General features: G+C 45.0%; 2 protein-coding genes across 2 annotated transcripts; one reads left to right on the top strand and one right to left on the bottom strand.

Moving 5' to 3' along the window:
• The first annotated feature begins 4807 nt into the window (after positions 1-4807).
• LOC112903156 (disease resistance protein RGA2-like) lies at positions 4808-13099 on the top strand. The gene is made up of 2 exons (XM_025972369.1): positions 4808-5321; positions 8527-13099. The coding sequence occupies exons 1-2, from the start codon at positions 5025-5027 to the stop codon at positions 12862-12864; spliced, it is 4635 nt and encodes a 1544-aa protein (XP_025828154.1). The 5' UTR covers positions 4808-5024; the 3' UTR covers positions 12865-13099.
• A 653-nt stretch (positions 13100-13752) lies between these two features.
• LOC112903276 (heavy metal-associated isoprenylated plant protein 26-like) lies at positions 13753-14646 on the bottom strand. Its single transcript, XM_025972512.1, has one exon. It carries the CDS (start codon positions 14496-14498, stop codon positions 14028-14030), a length of 471 nt encoding a protein of 156 aa, XP_025828297.1. The 5' UTR covers positions 14499-14646; the 3' UTR covers positions 13753-14027.
• Positions 14647-14659: the final 13 nt, after the last annotated feature.

Here is a 14659-nt window from a genome sequence, read left to right as displayed (position 1 = left end):
ATTATTGGACTGGATACGAGAAAAAAAATAGTCATAACTTTATCACGTGAGCATCCAATTGGCAAGCAAGTTGCACAACACAACATCACACTCTCTATCCAGGCAATGAATAAAGTTTGTCCGTGTCACTAGTGAATTTCACACTCATCTGTTACTAGGAGCGATAGAAGAGGATGCGTTGTTAATCAGGAAATATTGTGATAATAAAGCCATAAATGGAGCAACCCTTTACCCAAAAGCTCTCACGCACAGGAAGCATCTAGCTAACGCGACGTCGATGGAAAAACATGAGCATCTTGGTCGCTGCGGCAGTTCCTGCTGCACGCGTGCGCGGGGTGCCTGGGCCTCCATGGCTACTGAGGCTAAGAAATTTGGACTCCTCATTTGCTGATCAGCCAAAGCGATCACAATGGCTTAAAAAGTGATAACAATCACTTAAATCTTGCTTGGATCTTGCTCCCTCGGCAAAGCTGGTGAATCTCTTGGGAAAGAACCTGAATCTTGCTTGGATCTTGCTCAAACCCAACCCTAGACCAAGGATTTGGAGTGGAGAAGCTAGGGTTTCACTTTGGGGAGTTTTGGAGTGCTTAGAAGGTGCTTGAGGCTAAGCTTATGCAGTTTGGCAGGGTGGATTTCCCGTTAGGGTCGAAGAGATATATACAGAGCCTCACTAAAAACTAGCCGTTAGGCTGGTTTTAAGTGTCCTGGCGGACTGTCCGCCAGGACTGGCGGACAGTCCGCCAGGACCACTCGGGTTTGCATTTTTCTGTTCAATGCATGGGTTCCGGATTTGGTTTATTTGTGTTCTACCACACACTTTCCACATCCCCCTTGATAGTACGGTATACCTAGACTAAAGAAAATATAAAACAAAGAATTATCTTCGCTTGAACCACATTTCTTGAACTGGTACCGTTCTCCAATTTTAACGAATCGTCGGGTTTGCATTTTTCTGTTCAAGGCATGGGTTGGCTTCATTTCATAATGAGCAAACCAAATAAAGTCAAAGCATCATGATGAGATAAAACCAAGATTATGTAATATCACATGATTTCACAAACATAGAAAAGCAATAAGATCACAACCATGCAAACATCATCCATAAAAAGAAATTAGAAATTACAAGCCAACTTAGTTCAAATACGATACAAGCCAAGTCTCACATAGATCCAAAGTCTCACAACGACTCTAAAGGATGGAAAGATAAGAATGCTAGGAATGCTAGGATACAATCTTCTCCCCCTTTGGCATCAAACACCAAAAAGAGAAAAGACAAATGGAAGCTCGGAGCAGTAATCACTCATCATCCTCATCATCATCATCATCATCATCATCACCTACATCATAATGCTCCCACGCAGCTGGAAAGTCGCTAGGAGGAGAAGGCGGAAATGAGGGCCAATCCGTCTCCTCAATGCCAAGGTGGCGCTCAATCCTGTTGATACTCTGCTGATTTGCCTGAGCGTGAGCACGAACTACATCGTTGGTGTTGCGGCATACTTTGAAGAGAGCTTTCAAGCTAGAAATAAAGGCATTGCCTTTCCTGCGAGGACGAGTCCTAGAAGAGGAAGGCATCGCCGAGGTGGAGGGCATATCCATAGTGGGCTGGGGTGGAGAGTGAGCTGATGGGGGAGACTCGCCCTCTGGTGGAAACTCTTGCTCCTTGGGAGGCTGTGGGCAATATGGGGCATGGACCGCATCATATCCAAACTCCATTCCAGTCACGGCATTAATCATCCTTTGAATGTATGGAGCATAGATAACTGGATTACTGTCATGATGGAGCATGTACCTCAACTCCGTCCAGAAAAAGTGAAAGACACTAAAGGGCGGGTGATCAAAGTCCATAGCTAGAAGAAGGTTCTTGACCGTACCATGAATCTTGGTGCGATCACCACTCTTGGGAGTCAAGGTCTCCCGGAATATCCTGTTCATGATCTCCATATATGGACGTAGTCCATGAGTCGTCGCTATATCCGGATCCTCATCCCGATAGAGAGTCATAAGAGCTTCATCCGTTGGATTGATGTCATCGTGAATTTCCATCTCATCTAGAGTGTCATCAAGCTTAAGGATAGTAGCAAATTGCTTGTATGAAACCCAGAAGGCGCGCCCTTAAAGATTGAAGTGAATAAAGGAATTCTTGCCCTCACCTTCAAACCAAGCAGTGGAGCAAAATTGAGCAACCAACTCATTGTTCCAATCTTGATTGAGGGCCAAGAATTCATAGAGGTGTTTCCTCTCACATTCACGTATGACCAAGTCAAAGGTTGGATTATTTTTCTCACTCATTTCATCCCAATTGATGTACTTGGAGACGGTGATAGCATTCTTCTTCTCAATAAAGACGGATATGTACCGATCAGCTTGAAATTTGCTCCAAAACCTCCTATCCGTGATGTACTTCTCATAATCATAAGGATTTTCCTTTCTTTCCTTAAATGCAGCACCTCTTTGCTTTGTGGTGTAATCCACTCGCTTCACTCCAGGGTCACCGAAGTTGATCCTTGTGTACTCCGGTCTGTGCATGATATACTTCCGGTAGGGTTGGAGTGGAGGGTACTCATCAAAGATAGGAACCTCCTCTTGAGGCACATCACCTTGTGGTTGAGCAGCTCTTTGGTAGCTACGCCTGGGTGCCGCATGGCTAGGACCGCCCATTTGCCCAGCTCGACTCATTGAAATTTTGGGCGTTGGCTTCCTTTTGCGCTTAGGTGGAGGAACGACTTCAATTTCATCGGAATCGGAGTTGGAGACGGGATCATGCAAGAACTTGGTCCTCCTCTCATGCACCATCTGTACATGTATAGGAAGTATACTGCTTGATTAGAAGTAATGAAAGAATGGGTGGATACAAACAAAGGATTATGCAGTAACAATCAAGACTGAGAGGTCCTGGCGGACAGTCCGCCAGTACTGGCGGACTGTCCGCCAGGACCTCTCGGTTTTGAATGTTCCCGCGAAAACATGTGATGTCAAGAATTAATCCAATGGGGCTCAAACATTGTAGGCACATTCTAGATGATAATGAAAGCCTAGACTTAAATTTTGAACAACAATGAGTGGATAGATTGGGAGATCGACTTGAATAAAGGTTTAGGTTATAAAATGAACATGAACATGTGAACTAAAGATTTAGCCATCCATTCTTCAAGATTTTCAAGGAATAGCATGCTCTACCTAGCAGGAAACAATAGCTAAAAGCATTCCTCAAGATATGCATCGAGTAGAGAGATCGATGGAGGATTGCATATACCTTGTTCTTGCCCTAGGATGAATGGAAATGCTTCCAAAGGATTGGAAACGAGGGGAGAAGGTTCTTGCAGCCTGTGGAGGGGCTCCTTCGCCGTGGACCTTGCGGAGGAACCGAATCCTTGGCTCCACGGACAATGGGGGGCAATGGGGGGTGTTGTCCGTGGGGAAGGAAGAGAGAGTGAGAGAGGAGCTAGTTGTGTTATGTGGATGAAGAGAGATAGAGGAGCTTCATCCAAGAGGTATAGAGGGTTTTGGACAGCCTCCCACGGACATAACACGATGGGTCCACGAAGAGATAGTTGGATGGAAGAAAAATGATAAGTTCTGCTGGCTGACCCCGAGAGGTCCTGGCGGACTGTCCGCCAGTACTGGCGGACTGTCCGCCAGGACCTCTCAGCCAGCCAAAAAAATATTTTATTTGCCGAGTGTCGGTCAGCTGACACTCGGCAAATACACCCTTTGCCGAGTGTCAAAAATCAAGCACTCGGCAAAGATAACGGCGTTTAGGGTTTAGGGTTTAGGGTATCTGTTTGCCGAGTGTATCTGTTTGCCGAGTGTTAGGCTCTCGGCAAAATATTTTATGCCGAGTGTTTTTTTTTGCCGAGAGCGACACTCGGCAAAGAATATGTTTGCCGAGTGCCCGAAATATAGCGCTCGGCAAACCTTTTCACCCTCGGCAAATCTGGTCTCTCCGGTAGTGTGTGCTAATAACTTAACTTTATAAGCATATGTGCTTCTGATGTCAATGTTCACATGGACATTCTACCAATTAATGGAAGGGTTCATATATATATATATATATATATATATATATATATATATGTATATATATATCCAAACAATGTTAAGTCAACTGTTCGGTTAGCATCTCTCTCACAAGTATTAACATATCTCTGGAATAATACTGCTCTAAGTTGGTCAACAGAATACTAGCTCTGTCTATTTTGGATGCTAGCTGGAGTGGAGAGTGGGTTGGATTTGATTAATTTGGCATGCGTCCGCTTGCATGCTAGCTAGCTAGCTGGAGAGGGGACACAAGTGGGCTGGCACGGACGGCTACCGTAAGCAAGTTACTAAAAGGTACTAAGCAAGTTAGCATAAGCAACTGGACGCAACTACCGTGTGCGATTACTGATATTCTTTTATTGAACGTGATTCGGTATAGAAACTCAGTTTGGTAACTTTTGGTCAGTTCGATCGGTTATTAGTTTAGTAATACACATAGTACGTAGTTTTTATTGAAAACTTATTTAGTAATTAGTTGAGTGTAGCTACACCTAAAGTGTAGAATAGCACGTGGGTATATATTTTCAGTAATAACCGTTGTATGCGATTACTGAACACCCTTTTACTCAACGTGATTCAGTAGCTCGGTTTAATAGTATTAGGTCAGCTTGTTTAGTAATTTAACTGCCCGGTGTAGAATAAACGCTACACTTAGGGCGTAGAATATGTGTATTAGAAAGAGTGATAATAACGCTACAAAAATATTGTCTTACATATCTTCTGCAGTAAAATGACTACCATGGTATGAGTGTGAGATAGAGACGAGTGTTATCGGCCGTATTTGACCTGACCAACACTGACTGTGGCCGGTTTCCTTGGGCTTAATAACAAAGCTGCTAACGCATCCATCTTCGTCTGTCGCCTTTCCTCTCCCACCCGACGCAACATTGAGCCGTTGACCCCGCGTTCTCTCGTCGTCGTCCTCCACCTCCGGCCAGCTCGTAGTTGTTGTCCCCCGTCGTCCCTGATCCCAGCGTCGTGAGATGGATAAGGCGATTGTTCCAGGCGTCGACGACGACTCCAAGCTGCCGCTATGGGCTTCCAGCGTCGGTTTACGGGTCGAGGTGGTGGAGCGACTCGTTGCTGCCCGCCGAGATCTCCACTCGGTGCTCACGGAGGCTCAGGAGAGGGAGATCCAGAACCCGGCGCTGGTTCGGCACCTCAGGGAAGCCGAGCACAAGGCATCCCTTGCCGAGGACCTCCTCAGCGCGCTGGAGTACTACCGCATCCAGGGCGAGGTGGAGCAAGACGAACACCACCACGACGACGACAGTAGTAAGGTCAGCTCATAACATATCCTGTCAAAATTCCGTCCGGTGGGATTTTCTTTTTTCACTAAATGTCAAATTTTCAAGAGATTTCAACTTGTTTACAGATATCATCCTAGCTAATAAGCTTCACTAGGGTTATCATTGTGACATCCCGGCCCAACAAGGATGAATTTGAGCCTACTAGTGATCCAAGTGCCCAACAAGGATGAATTTGAGCCAACTATTAGTCTAAGTGTGAGTGGCATGACATATGTGAGAAGTTATCCCATGTTGCTAGTTGAAGGTGAGGCTCACCAATATATAAACTCAAATGCCAAATATATTTCAACCCTCGGGTTAATCTTTTTACGCGAAGCGAGGACGAAATCGTAAGCGGGGTTGGTGCGAGTACACTGGAGCGTTACAACCATGGCCCGCTCATTCAATTTCTTCAGCACGCGAGGTTGATCCCCACCCCCTTCTTCTATGGTTCTTTTAGAAAATTTCAGACACATTACTTATATCCTAAGAAATAATCTTTTTGCTCCTAATTATTATAGCAATTGTGATTGAAAACCGTGTTGTTTATTGGTTTTGTAGATACTCAATAATGCATATGCATTGGAAATAAAATCTACTAAGCATTTAATTGGCTCTATTCTCTTTGCTATACAATTTTTTTCTTGGTACTTGACATTGCTTTTGACATTGCTTTAGTTAGATGAATTTTACTACAAACTAAACAAACATTTTGTATGGACAAATTCTAAAGTTAAAGTAACATTCTTCTTGGGATGGAGGGAGTAAGAAACAACTTTATTGGTCAGTTCATAATTCATGGTTAAAAACGGAATTAGTTACAGTACATTATTTGATTGTAGCCTATCTATATATAGATTACTAATTTAATAAGCAAAAAAATCTATTTTACAACTTGGAACTATTAACAAAAATCTCAAATTAACTAAAACATTATACTGGATATTTGTCACCCCTAAGCGGTCTGTTTACCCCCATTGATTTGAAACTAAACAGTGTAGTCGGCGTATTGTTTCTCCCCCACTCCCGACCCTCAGTCTAATGCCAGCAGCAGCAACACACCATCATATTCTGAAGCGCCCGGTCAACACCGATTTATGCCTCATTTGAAGCAAAGGAAAATCATATACAGACACTTTGAAGGATTCCAATTAGTCCTATGCATAGGAAATTTTCCTATATGCTCCTTCGGGACGTGATTTTATTTCCTTCTCACTTGCGCCTCACACTAAGTACATCCACAACTTTTCTTGTTTGAAAAGGATCTTTGTGTGCATGCAATTTTTTTATGTGAAAAGATTTTTGCATGCGTCCGGATAAGTCTTATCATGGGCCACCCGACAGCTTCACCAGCATGATAATACCCCAACCCGATCAGTACATCGCGTGGGCTTGAGCGCCCGTTATTTTGACCCAAAAACAAAAAAAAACCATGAAATTATCTGAAAAGTAACTATAGATCTGGCCCAACCAATTGTCGGGCCAGGTGTGGGCTCAATTTTTCGGCGTGACATTGGGCTTGGACCATCAAAAACAACCATGGTTTTTCCGGCACGAACCAGCAAATGATCAGGTCTACCTGAAGATAATAAAAAAAAACTTGCCCGTTTTGATATGTCAAATGTTTATTATCTTTCAAATACTCCAAATGGGCATATCTCTATAATAAGGTGGCAACTTAGATTAATGCTTGTACCATTTTTTGCAACAAGATTAACTTGAGTTCTTATAAACTTATGTGCAAAAGTATCTGCCTTTTCTATAGCTCTATTTAATAGTTTTACGAGTCAGGATATGATATCTAACAACCTGAGGTTTACTAGCAAATTGTAGACCTAACTAGTAGGGGAAATACAATGTCATGTTGCCAGCTTTTCTAAATTAAAGATACTTGCAAAATTACTAACATTGAATACCTAAAATTACTAACTAATAGTGCGAGTTAGTGATGTTAGGGAAATAATTGTTAGTAGGAACAAAATTTAAACCTACTATCTCTGTACAGGTTTGAAGTACATATCATGTATGAAATCTCAAAGCTTACACTGCAATTAGAAAAGAAAAAAAATTCCATTTTACTATCCTCACCAATCCGTTTTAACCTTAACCACCTGAATAAAATTTAGGCTCGATTTACTCTCTCGATCTATTTCAATTGATCCAATCTACCCTCTAATGAGTTTTTTCCTCTTTTTTTGTTTCTCTATGTAGAGGTTGAGTTTTAATTAAAACTTTGTGAGCGGATAGAGAACATGATACTTTATGCTGGAAAAATACATTAAGAAACTTGCAAATAGTAATAGCAGCAAGCAAACAATATTTCATTACATCAAGTTGGCTTTTATAGCACAAGCTACTAGTAACAGATACTAAATTACTAACAGGTTTTATTAAAAAGGAATTCATCAGAATATATCAAATATGTGTCTTTTTTCATTAAAGGTCTTGTTAGTTGAAATGCATGCAGGGGTGGAAATGGAATATAGATTGGATATTTGTGTGGAGAAATATGGCCATCCAAAACTTTTTTCAAGGAAATAGAAATAATGTTCCAAAAAGTAATCATGTTATCCTCATTTTGCAAGCAACCAAATTAAACTGTTCATATTGCCACCTAACAAGTTCTTATGCATTTCAGTGCTACAGGGTAGAGTGGGAATGTATGGATCCAGATTATTGTTTACAAACACATGTCGCATTACCACACTACATTCCCTGGAATTATAATATATTGGTTTTGATGGGAAATACGGCCATACCATATAAAGTCATCAAATGCTTTGCTTTCCTGAATATACATGTTATAGTCAAAAGTGACACGCACATATATACTCCCTCCATCTAAGATTAATATGGAGCGAATTTTAGTCTTGACATAGTCTTCAAAGTTCAACTCTGACTACTAGTATTTCTTATAATATAGCGCTTTCATCCACAAACTAATTTGATACAAATGTATTTTGAGATTGAAATATAGTGGAATAATTTCTATGCACAAATAAAACATACCTATTATTTGACTGATTAGTAATAGCTAAAGCATAAAAAAGGAACATTTCAATAAGATGCATGCACTGCCCCTATGTTCTTGAACAGATGAGGTATATGTATTGTTTGGCTATACATACACATCTTGTAAGACTTAGAATGTTGATTCAGTTTTTCTGAATACAAGAATCCATTTTGCTTTGTGCAGCTTGTGCATGACATTGGCGATGGGAACCTGCTTCTCTCGATACCAGCAACGGACATCCAGTTGTTCCACAAAGCTGACAGAGAAGTTAGTAACACTTGTCTGTTACCGCATCCTGAAGGAGCTGAGGAAGATATCTCACGTGCGATAGAAGAGCACGTTGCGCATTGCCACAGGATAGCGAGTGATGTGCGCTGCTTCCTTGAGCTTGAAAAACTGGATGACAAGTGGCTACAGATATACCGGAGCACGTCATCATGGACAGATCCTCGAGAGATGTCACCTTTCCCCACGGAGCACAAAGTTCATGGGAGGGATCAAGACCGGGATTGTATAATAAGCAAGTTAACAAGCGAGGAGTCTGCTGCGCAGAACCTCTCCGTCCTCGCCATTGTTGGTAATGGAGGCGTGGGGAAGACAACCCTAGCCAAAGTGGTGTACAACAATCCAGTAGTGAGGGAGCATTTTGACAAGGCTCTGTGGCTTCACGTTTCCGTCTATTTCAATGAAGCTAAGATCACACGTGAGCTGTTGCAGCTGTTGCGCGGGGATAGGCACGAAGATATCAGCGACATGAAGGAGCTCCAAAACATTCTTGGATATGAGATAAAGTCAAAACGCGTTCTTCTTGTTCTGGATGACATGTGGGAGGACAATAAAAAGGAGAATTGGGATGTGCTGCTCACACCACTGTGTACCAATGATGCCAAGGGAAACATGGTTATAATCACAACAAGAAAATCATCTGTAGCAAGAATGACAGGAGCAAGACACAACATCAACCTACACGGTTTGAAGGATGAAGAGTTTTGGCCTTTGTTCAAAGAATGCGCCTTTGGGGACGAAAACCATAAAGGGCATTTGAAACTGCAGGAAATCGGGCGAAAGATAGCTGACAAGCTGAAGGGTTATCCTTTGGCAGCAAAAAGTGTAGGCAAACTATTGAGCAGGAAGCTGGACGATGGGCACTGGACTAGAATTTTGGATAACAGTGAATGGAAGGACCAAAAAGGTGATGATGATGTCATACCAGCGTTGAAGATCAGTTACAACTATCTACCAAGGCACCTCCAGAAATGCTTCTCGTACTGCTCCGTATTTCCAAAGAATCAGAGGTACCATGTACAGTGGTTAGTTAATATTTGGATTGCCCAGGGTTTTATATCTTTGGCTGACCAGCATACACAAGCAGAGGAAACTGGAAGAAGATATCTAGCAGACTTGATCGACTGGGGATTTTTCCTAAGTGAACCTCCAAGACCATCTTTACTCATGCATGATCTAGTCCATGATTTAGCCCAGATAGTTTCATCTCATGAATCCTTCACCATAGAAGAGTTGACGCCTCCTGCAGGTGATTTGAACCTCATTCGTCATGTCACTGTAATCACTGAGTCAGCATATTATGGGCAATTCGATGGCACCGTCCTACCGAATAACGAGTACTTCATGCAAGAATTCGCCAAGACCTTCTGCACACTGCCAAGAAAGGACCTAAGAACGTTGATGCTGTTTGGTGCACACGACTCGAGTTTTGCCAGCACATTTCATCACGAACTGGGTAATGAGATAAGAGCGGTTCGTGTACTGAACATGGAAGTGGTATATCCGGACCTGAACATGTTGATACCCAATATCTCGGCGTTTATAAATCTCCGGTATCTCTGGCTACGCTCCTTCTACAGAGGCCTTAGATTGCAGCTGCCAGAAGCTATATGTAAGCTGTACCAGTTACAAGTCCTAGATATTAAGGACTTCAATTCTGAAACAGTTGTGCCGAAAGGCCTGCACAAACTGCGCAACTTGCGACATTTTTTTGCAAGTGAGCAGCTGCACGCACAGATAGCCAGTGTTGGAGATCTGGTTTTCCTTCAGGAGCTTGTGGCGTTTCGCGTCAGAAAGGAGCATGAGTTCAGCATCGCACAGCTGGAAAAGTTGAATGAGATAAGAGGATCAGTTAGCATCTACAATCTTGAGAACATAGGAAGCAAGGAAGATGCCAGCAAGGCTAGGCTCAGTGACAAACAATACCTGACTAGTTTGCGGCTGTCATGGGATGGTATGCCAACATCCTTGCGCAAACTCAAGATCATAGATGGCCTTGAGCCTCCCATGTGCCTTGAGAAACTCCATATAGAAGGATACAATGGTTCTGCTCCGTCATGGCTGGGTAGCACTGCTGTCTCTCTTACTTCCTTGCAGTCACTACATCTTGAAAAATGCCAATTCTGGTCTACCCTTCCATCCGTCGACGAGTTGCCGCTCCTCCGAGAACTGCATCTGATTGATATGCGTCGCCTCGACAAGGTACCACTAGGCCGTGGTTTGAAGGTGCTAGAACTGCGTAACATACCAAGCCTGAAGCGATTTGTTGAGATGGAAAGTGACCAGCCGTACGAGAACCTTGAAGTCATTGAACTGAAGGATTGCAACTATCTAGAGAAATTGCCGTTCCAGCTGTGCTCTTCTGGCACACGGACTGAGCATCTGTTCCCTAAACTTCGCCGGGTTCAGATACGCGACTGCATCAAAACTAAGCTGCCTCCCTTTCCCACTGCGGATACCACAACCGATATAGATGTATGGAATGCATGTTTGGACTATATGTCGTTTCAACTTAGCCCTGCCGCAGATGATGAGAGTAGGCTATGCCTCGAATTGGAGGGACATAGAGAAGGCAACATGGAAATTTTAGACGAAACAATATTGAGATTCAGCAAACTGAAGAACCTGCAAGAACTGGAAATTAGATGGTTTCCAGAGGTGAGATACCTGCCATGGGAGGGACTCCAACACATGACAGCTTTGAAAAAATTTAAAACAGAACAGTGCCCGAAACTGTTTTCAAGCAGTCCGAAACTTGTTATGCCGACGTCAATTGAAGAGATGGAGTTTGGTAAATGTGATATTACAGGGAAACAACTATCCATTCTGATGTCAAGCCTGCCATTCCTTAAAATGGTCAAGGTACAATACTGCGAAGGAATAAAATGCTTATCTGTGGGAATGTTCGTTGATGCTTACAGCGAAATGGAAGAAGGTTTGTGGGATATCCCTCCAAGCAGTTTGGCCACTCTTGAGAAATTAGATGTATCATTGTCAGACATCCGGTTTTGTAGCAAGAATGGCCTCGGAGAGCTGGGCTCTCTTAAGGACATTGTCATATGGAAGTGCCCTATGCTTCTCTCTTCCATGGTTTCAGAAGCAGCATCAATGGTACCGGATCCTAGCCTCCTCCCACCATCACTTTTGAAGCTCGACATTACTGACATGGTAGATGGGCTATTGGCATGCTCGAAGTTAGCCTCCCTCGCTGAATTATGCATTGGCATGAGTCGGCTTTTGATATCTCTCGATTTGTGTTCGTGTACAGCATTACAAAAGCTCAAAATCAAAGACTGTGAGCAGTTACAATCAGTTGAAGGTTTACAGAGCCTCACCTTGCTTGCCAAGCTGGAAATTTTAAGGTGCTCAAAACTAACATCAGTGCAACTGAATCTCTGCGCATCGTTGGAGATACTGAATATTGACGGATGTGATGCATTACGTACACTTGAAGGCTCAGGTTCCCTAACATCCCTGAAAGAAGTGTGGATATCAACAAATCCAGTTCTATCGAATGTGCAGTTCCATTCCTGCTGGGCATTGGAGAATCTCTGCATTACAAAGTGCCCTGCGCTGGCAACATGGCAGGGTTTCAGGTCACTCACTGGTATCAGGTCCTTGCAAGTTTCTGAATCCCCTGGATTCGTATCGGCCTGGAAATCAGCTGCAGAAGAGATGATGAGCGAGGGTCACTACAGTTTCTCAATGCCACTTGAATGCCTGGACATTGATGACATCGACGTTCTTTCCATGCCGATATGCAGGCAGATAACATCTCTGGAGAGCCTAAAAATCCGCGGTGCTCTTTACAGATGGTCCAACAAAGTGGACATCTTGTTGGAGCATCACGAGCAGGCGCTGCAGCTCCTTACATCCTTGAAGGAGCTGACATTGTCGCAATTTAAGCATCTGGAGTCATTACCCTCGAAGATCCATGCCTTGCCGTTACTTCAAAGACTGACTATCGAGAAATGTCCATGCCTGACTTCACTCCCGGAGATCCATGCCTTGCCGTTACTTCAAAGACTGACTATCGATACATGTCCATGTCTGACTTCACTCCCGGAGGAAGGCCTGCCGCGTTCACTGGTGGAGATGGATCTTATCTATGGCACGGTGGAGTTAGATGCACTTTGCAGGAGCATCTGGAAAGATGGACACTTCCGTCTATATATCAATAGAATTGAGCATCTGGGCGCTCCCGCGCCTCATAGCATAGAGGCGCAGCTAGATTGATCAAGGCACGGGCACGGCAGAGGCTGCGTGCGACAAGCTTGGAACATGTACTCCTGTTTCATGCAAATTATACTGGCGTTGGTTTACCTCATGTAAATTATTAAAATTATAAGTATGTCTAGTGTACAAAATATACTTTTAGATTTATACTAGAACTCTGAGTAGCATTTCTAAGTTTTATGTTTCATGAACCACGCTCCCTTGAATCAAGAGTAGCATTTCTATGTTTCATGAACTCTATAAGTTTTATTGGGCTAAAACTCCCGAAAAAACAGCTTAGCTATTCAGGTAGCACTTACCTTGGAGCCATTTCCTCGAGCAGTTGCTAGGCATAGTGCATACCGATGCACCATCCATCTTTATGGGCGCCTCCCGGCGTGCTCTGGCGGCGTAAGAGGTCCCGCAGGGCGTGCAGGGAGCCGCGCAGCGCTGGTGCCGCTTGCCTTCTTCGTCGCGCGAGTCTTGGCATAGACACCGCGCAAGCCGGGAGTGGACAGCAATCGTGGAGGAGGCTGATGGTACTTGAGGATGGAGGCAGAGCAAAGGTAACGGGGACTGCTGGAGGGATGGACGGGTGCAGAGGTAGGGTGAACGCTTGACCGGTACCACACCATGGACGACGCTCCCCGGAGAAGTGAAAATTGCTGGCAGTTCAGAGAGCGAGGAGAGGAAGACGAGGTGGGGCTACGCGGCGGGCGAGCCTGAATCTGCTAGCTGGAGAGTCTGAATTTGGGGACTTTTGACCCATCCTCTCCGTCCGCACGTGCTCGGCCGGCGACGCCGTTTGATTGCGCACCCACCGATCAGAGGGCGGCGAGCACTGTTTTCCATGCAGCTTCAACTTATCATAAACCGGCCGGCGGCCTCTGCAACCACCGGAAGGAATAATGCAACTACTATATATCTTAGGTTATTAGCATCATACGTCGATGCCATGTGAACAACCACGCTCTCGAATCTTACTGAACCAATGATTTGCGCAACGCTACTCAAATCATATCTTCTTCCTCTTTTACATCAAACGACAGCGGAAGAACGAAAGTAAAGGAGAAAAAGAAAACTTGAAAGAATCCCCAACAAGGCAACAACAACAACAACCTCCAGTTAATCTCCAGGAGAGAGGCATGCGAGCAACAACGGGAGAAGCTGCTATGGCTAGCTGGCTACATGACGGCGCAGGCGTTGGGGTTCTCGTCGCTGAACGCCGCGGCGTACCTGGCCTCGGTGGACGACGCCCTCGCGAGCGGCGCAGCGCCCGGGTCCGCGACGGCGGCGGCGCTGACGTACCCGGGCGGCGCGCGGCGGTCGTAGGCCCCCGGGGCGTAGGGCCGCGCCACCGCGGAGTACGGCACGTACGGCCACGGCTCCACCCGCTTGCCCGTCTTGTACGCCACCCGCCGCATCACCTTGCCCGCGTCGACGTGGCCCGTCACCGTCACCCGGTGCTCCCGCGGCGCCACCTCCACGGCCGTCACGCCCTCCATCCCTTCCAGCGCGCGCCGCACCTTGCGCTCGCACCCGTCGCAGTCGATCAGCACCTTCATCTCCACCGTCTGGAAGTGCTTCCGCCGCCTGAGGTGGCGGCGGGTCCGCGGCAGCGTGCAGAACTCGGAGACCACGTCGACGATGCCCATCGATCTGCCGCGGCGGCGTTGCTCTTGGTTCAAAGGACTAGCTGGCTGCAGCCTGCAGTGGTGTGAGGAGAGGAGGAGGAAGAGGAGCGCTGGGGGAGCAGGCTGGCTGGGAGCTGGAGGGACGTCCGGTGGGGTTGATATAGGGAGCCTCGCCAGCGCCC

Source organism: Panicum hallii, chromosome 8, assembly GCF_002211085.1.
Source record: "Panicum hallii strain FIL2 chromosome 8, PHallii_v3.1, whole genome shotgun sequence".
In the NCBI taxonomy this organism is placed as follows: Eukaryota; Viridiplantae; Streptophyta; class Magnoliopsida; order Poales; family Poaceae; genus Panicum; species Panicum hallii.
Note: the sequence above shows the minus strand (reverse complement) of the source record. Positions and strands in the feature narration are given on the sequence as shown.